The sequence below is a fragment of the Mycteria americana genome, chromosome 23 (assembly GCF_035582795.1).
Source record: "Mycteria americana isolate JAX WOST 10 ecotype Jacksonville Zoo and Gardens chromosome 23, USCA_MyAme_1.0, whole genome shotgun sequence".
In the NCBI taxonomy this organism is placed as follows: domain Eukaryota; kingdom Metazoa; phylum Chordata; class Aves; order Ciconiiformes; family Ciconiidae; genus Mycteria; species Mycteria americana.
Window position 1 is genome coordinate 5,296,204 of NC_134387.1, and position 5,805 is coordinate 5,302,008.

The 5,805-nt window shown below is 71.7% G+C and overlaps 1 protein-coding gene across 1 annotated transcript; it reads left to right on the top strand.

Moving 5' to 3' along the window:
• Positions 1–1,790: 1,790 nt before the first annotated feature.
• On the top strand, positions 1,791–5,079 carry EGR3 (early growth response 3). The gene is made up of 3 exons (XM_075523470.1): positions 1,791–1,938; positions 2,756–2,913; positions 3,998–5,079. Exons 2-3 carry the CDS (start codon positions 2,760–2,762, stop codon positions 5,041–5,043), a joined length of 1,200 nt encoding a protein of 399 aa, XP_075379585.1. The 5' UTR covers positions 1,791–1,938; positions 2,756–2,759; the 3' UTR covers positions 5,044–5,079.
• Positions 5,080–5,805: the final 726 nt, after the last annotated feature.

The following is a 5,805-nucleotide window of genomic DNA, read 5'->3' on the forward strand; positions in this document are numbered from 1 at the left end:
CGTTATCTCTGCACCCGCAGCCCCAGCTGGCTGGATTCGGCGAGGGTCGGCTGCGTTCCCGGCGGGGAGCAGGTGCCACTCGGGGCGGGGGGATATGGGTGCACGTTCACGCGCCTGTGGCACCGTCACCCCTCCGCCCACGGCGCAGGGGACGGATACCCACCCACGTCGGTACGAGCCAAAAGTGGGGCTAGGCCGGCTGGCGCCCGCTGGGATGCCGAGCTGCTCCGTCGAGGGACGAGGAGCCGGGGCAGCGCCCGCTTGCTCCGGCGCAGCAATTCCCAAGGAAATCCTGGCCGGTGCCTGCCAGCGAGGCCGAGCAAACCCTCGCCCCCTCCACTGTAAAGTCTGGAGGAACTGGAGAGGAGCGGTGGTGGGGCTGGTCTTGCCGGACGCGCTTGGCGATGGAGGAAGGGTGGCTCGATTTTGGGGAGGGCCTGATCTGCTCTGCGTGGGGCTGCCGGTGCCCGTGGGAGCCGGGCACGCAGCGGGGGACACGCAGCATCCCCAGCACCGCGGATGGGCCCGGGCTCCGACCGTGGGAATGCGCTGATGGCGGGGGGGGGGGGGTGTCGGCGGGGACCCCCCCCCCGCCCCGGGTCGGGGCGGTGCTGCCCAGGGGGTGCGGGCGGCGGGTCCCGCTCCGCGCCCCTCCGCGCCCCGCCGCGCAGCGCTCCGCGCCTCCCCAGCGCCGGGGGCACCGGAACCGGCCGCCAAAGAAGGCAGCGGAGGCGGGGCCGGATCCAGACCTTGTATGGCGCTTCCCCTCGGCCGCCCGCCCGCCGCCGCCCCGCTCCCCCCTCCCCGCCGCCGCCGCCGCCGCCGCCGCCGCGCTCCCCCGGGCCGCGCCGGGGCACGGGCGGGGGGTGCGCTGGGGGGGTGGGGTGGGGGAGCGTCTAGAGGGGTGCAACTGGAGGGGGGGGCAATGCCCCCGTTGTAAATAGAAGGGGTGCAAAAGGAGGGGAGTGCGCTGCAAAGGATGGGGGGTGATAGGGGTGCAACGGATGGAGTGGGGCTGGAAGGGAGGGGGGGGTGTGCGAAGGATGGGGGGGCTTGGAATGAAAGCGGGGTTCTGCGAGGGATAGGTGCCGCTGCAAGGGGTGAGGGACTGCAGCGGGTGCGGGGCTGCAGCGGGTGGGCGGCCTTGAAGTGGATGGGGGGGGTCCTGAAGTGGATAGAGCCCACGGGCCACCCCCCCCCCCCAAACACACACACACAAACAGCCCACCATGGGGGTTCGCTGCCCCCCACTCCCGGTACATGCCCCCTCCTCCCCCCCCCCAAACCGAGAGGCTGCTGGCACCGCAGGGCGAAAGTCCCCGGGCCTGGCAGCACCGGCAGCCTCCTCCCCGGCCCCGCCCGCCCCCCCGCAGCCGGTGCCCGGTCCCCTCCAGCTGCAGCACTCCCGTAGCAGGGATTTCACTCCCATTGCAAAGCCGGCCCTGCAGGAATTGGGTAAGTGGAGCTATTGCAACACAGCATTTTTCCATACATTTGCTATATAACTCGGAGGGTTTTAAAGATAGCATCAGTTGGCACACTTAGCACGAAACCACCTAATTACTGACGCCTTGGAAGTGCCAAACTTTTAAAGGGGGGAGGTGAGGTTAAAAATCACAGGCGACCAACAAGTGTTACCTGTTTTAAAGTATTCAAAGCACTGTTCTCCACCGGACCCGGGGCGTGGGGAGGGGGCAGCTCGCTGCAAAGCCATCTCCTCTGTCCCCACTAGGGCATTTTAGGCTTCTGCAGCTCCAGCGCCTTCCCCGCTGCCCCTTCTCCTTCCCACCGAAGTCCAGGCTCTGCCTGGCGCTGGCCTTTCCCCGCACATCTCCCATCCCGCTTCTCCCGGGCTGCGGGATGGGGTTTGTCGCCGGTTCACCCCCCCCCCGCCCTCCGCCTCCCGCTCTCCGGGGAGCGGAGGGATCAAATCTGCAGGTAGGAGCCTCGGAGCATCCCCGGGGGAGGACGCGGGGACCGGCACGGCAGGGGCGGGCTGCCCCGCGCCCCCGCTCCTGCCCGGGGCGGGGGGGAGCGAACCGGGCGGGGGGGGGGGGGGCTGGAGCCGCCGCCATCGGCCCTCCCCGGGGGGACGGCATCGCTGGGCGGGTGGGGTGTGAGTGCGGAGGGGGAGACCCCCGCGCGGTGCCCGGTGCCCGGTGCGGGGTGCCCGGTGCCCGGTACCGCTCTCCCCGTTGCCCGTCCCCGCGCGCGCCGGCCCCGCTTCCTGCTTTCTAATGTTCCATTGTGCGGAGCTTCCATTGTGACGTCTCGGCCTCGGCTCGGCTTTGTCTGTCCATATATGGGCAGCTACGTCACGGAGCGCTCCCGCCGCCCGGATAAATGGGCTGCGGAGTCCCCGGCGGAGCAGTCGGGCGGCAGCGAGGGAACCTGCGAGCGGAGCCGAGCGCGGGAGGGAGCGGGGACGGGGACGGGGACGGGGACGGGGAGCGGGAGCGAGCGAGAGGAGGGGTTAAATCCTCCCACCCGCTTCTACAACCACATCTGCCAGCCAGATCGCCCCCTCCCCCTCGAGGAAACACCACCAGGGACCCACGGAGGACCGCACCCCCCCCGCGCCCCCTCCTCCGCGGCCACCCCCGGCTCCCCCCCCCCCTCCTCCTCCTCCTCCCCGGCCCCCGCCCCCGCCCCAACTTTTTCTCTTGCATGATTTCCCTCGCACGGATTTGCCACTCGGATGTTGTTTCCTCGGGAGCTGAGCTCGGAGCCACGTTGAACCAGCCTTTTCCTCCAGTGCTATGACAGGCAAACTACTGGAGAAGCTGCCGGGGACCATGAACACTTTGATGAACCAATTGCCTGACAATCTGTACCCAGAGGAGATCCCCAACTCTTTGAATATCTTCTCCAGCAGCAGCGACTCGGTGGCTCACTACAACCAGATGGCTGCAGGTAAGCAGGGGGGAGGAAGGAAAATGGGGAGAAGGGAGGGGGTGGGGAGCCGGTGGGGCGAGGAGGAGGACGCTGTGGGTAGGGTGTCATGGAGCCTCGGAGGGAAGGGAAGCGCTGGGGCTGGGGAGCGTCCCCCCCCCCGCAGCCACCCACCCCTTTCCTCGCCGTGTCTCCGCGCGATCGCTGCAGGGCTCCGCCGAGCGCTGCTGCCGAGCCGCCGCCGCCGCAGGTACGGGGACGGCGGCCGGGCTCCGTGGGGAGGAGGACACGGGGCGGGGAGGTGGAGGGAAAGGGGGGGGGGGACACGGTCGCCCCCCCCCCCCCCCCCCAGTGTCGCGGAGGGGCCACCCGCCCGCGCCGGGATCCGCGCGGGTGCGGAGGCGCCGCGGACGCGCGTGGCCGTGGCGGCCGCCCCCCCACCCCACACCCCGCAGCGGCGGCGGCAGCGTGGGCTCCCCGGGACGCGGCGCCGACTTTCCCGGAGCGCGGGGTTGGGGAGTGGGGGGGGGGGGGGGACACGACACGACATGGGGGGCACAGGTGAGCGCCGAGGGCGGGGGGGGGGGGTGGCCGTCCCGCGTGTCCCCGCTCCCACCCGGAGCCTCGCCGGGCTAAACCCCCCCCCCTCGTGTTTCTCCTCGCCGGGGCTCGGCGCAGGGAAGGCGGCGAGTCGGTAACGGCGTCGGCGGCCGCAGCCGGCTCCGCGGAGTGCCCAGCGCTGCCGGGGGCTGGACGGGGAGGAAGCCTACCTGTAGCCGCAGGTACCTCCTTCCCCCGGCCCCACCTGCGGGGCGGCGGCGGTGTCCCCCCCCCGGGGCAGCCCGGGGGCGGCGGGGGCGGCAGCCCGGCCCCGCATCGCCGGGACCCTCGGCAGCCAGCGCCGCAGTACGCGGAGAGCGGAGCGGGGCGGGGGGGGGGGGGGGGGGGGAAAGCAGCGAGGGGTAGGAGGGAGCGGGGCGGGGGGGGGGGCCCCGGCGCATCCCCGCTCCCCGGTGCATCCCCGGTGCGCCCCCCCCCCCCCCGCCTCCCCGGGGCGGCGCGGCCCTCCCGGCTCACCCTGCCCCGCTTCTCTCGCACTTTGCAGATAATGTTATGGACATTGGCTTAGCGAACGAAAAGGCCGGTCAGGAACTGTCCTCCTATTCGGGGACTTTTCAACCCGCCCCGGGCAACAAGACTGTCACCTACCTGGGGAAATTCGCCTTCGACTCGCCCTCCAACTGGTGCCAGGACAACATCATCAGCCTGATGAGCGCGGGCATCCTGGGGGTGCCGCCGTCCTCGGGCGCGCTCACCAGCACGCAGAGCTCGGCGGGCAGCATGGGCCCGCCGCAGGGCGAGGTGGACCAGATGTACCCCGCGCTGCCGCCCTACTCCTCCTGCAGTGACCTCTACCCGGAGCCCGTCTCCTTCCACGACCCCCAGAGCAACCCCGGCCTCACCTACTCCCCCCAGGATTACCAAGCGGCCAAGCCCGCCTTGGACAGCAACCTCTTCCCCATGATCCCAGACTATAACCTCTACCACCACCCCAACGACATGGGCACCATCACGGAGCACAAACCCTTCCAGAGCTTGGACCCCATCCGCGTCAACCCGCCCCCCATCACCCCGCTGGAGACCATCAAGGCCTTCAAGGACAAGCAGATCCACCCGGGTTTCGGGGGGCTGCCGCAGCCACCCCTCACCCTCAAGCCCATCCGACCCCGCAAGTATCCCAACCGGCCCAGCAAGACGCCGCTCCACGAGCGGCCCCACGCCTGCCCCGCCGAGGGTTGCGACCGTCGCTTCTCCCGCTCCGACGAGCTCACCCGCCACCTCCGCATCCACACGGGCCACAAGCCCTTCCAGTGCCGCATCTGCATGCGGAGCTTCAGCCGCAGCGACCACCTCACCACCCACATCCGCACCCACACCGGCGAGAAACCCTTCGCCTGCGAGTTCTGCGGCCGCAAGTTCGCCCGCTCCGACGAGCGCAAGCGGCACGCCAAGATCCACCTCAAGCAGAAGGAGAAGAAGGCCGAGAAGGGCTCGGCCGGGCAACCCCCCACCGCGCCCCCCGCCGCTGCCGCTGCCGCCACCACCTCGCCCCCCGTCGCCCTCGCCCCCGCCGTCACCACGTGCGCTTGAGGGACCGCGGGGGGCGGCGGGGTGGCACCCCCTCTCCTCCCCTGCCCTCCGCACCGCACCGCTCCGGGGGGGCCCTGGGGTGGCCTCGCCCCCCGGGTTCAGGATGCCGGGGGCTGCGCTGCTGCGCGGGTCCCCTTTGCCCGCACCCGGATTGACCGGGTCCAGGCTGCCCGCACCCGGACCCTGCCTGCACTTGGATCGACAGGACCCGCACTGCCTGCATCCAGGCTGCCCGCACCCGGACCCCTGCCTGCACTTGGATCGACAGGACCCGCACTGCCTGCATCCAGGCTGCCCGCACCCGCGCTGCCCGCACCCGGGCTGCCCGCACCCGGATTGCCCGGACCTGCGCTGCCCGCATCTGGGCTGCCCGCACCCGGATTGCCCCGCACCCGCACTGCCTGGATCCCGGCTGCCCGCACCCGGATTGCCCCGACCCGCACTGCCCGGGTCCCGGCTGCCTGCACCCGCGCTGCCTGGACCTGCACTGCCCGGGTCCGGGCTGCCCGCACCCTCCTTGCCCGGACCCGGCTCACCCGGAGCCCCGCTGCCCGCACCCCGGTGCTCGGATCCCTGCTGCCTGCACCCGGATTATCCGCACCGCCCGGATCCCGGCTGCCCGTACCCGGATTGCCCCGACCCGCATCGCTCGGATCCGGCTCTCCCGGTTCCAGCCTGCCCGGATCCCGGCTGCCCGCAACCCCGCTGCCCGGATCCCGGCCTCCCGCACCCCGCATCTCCCTGCTCCAGCCTGCCCGCACC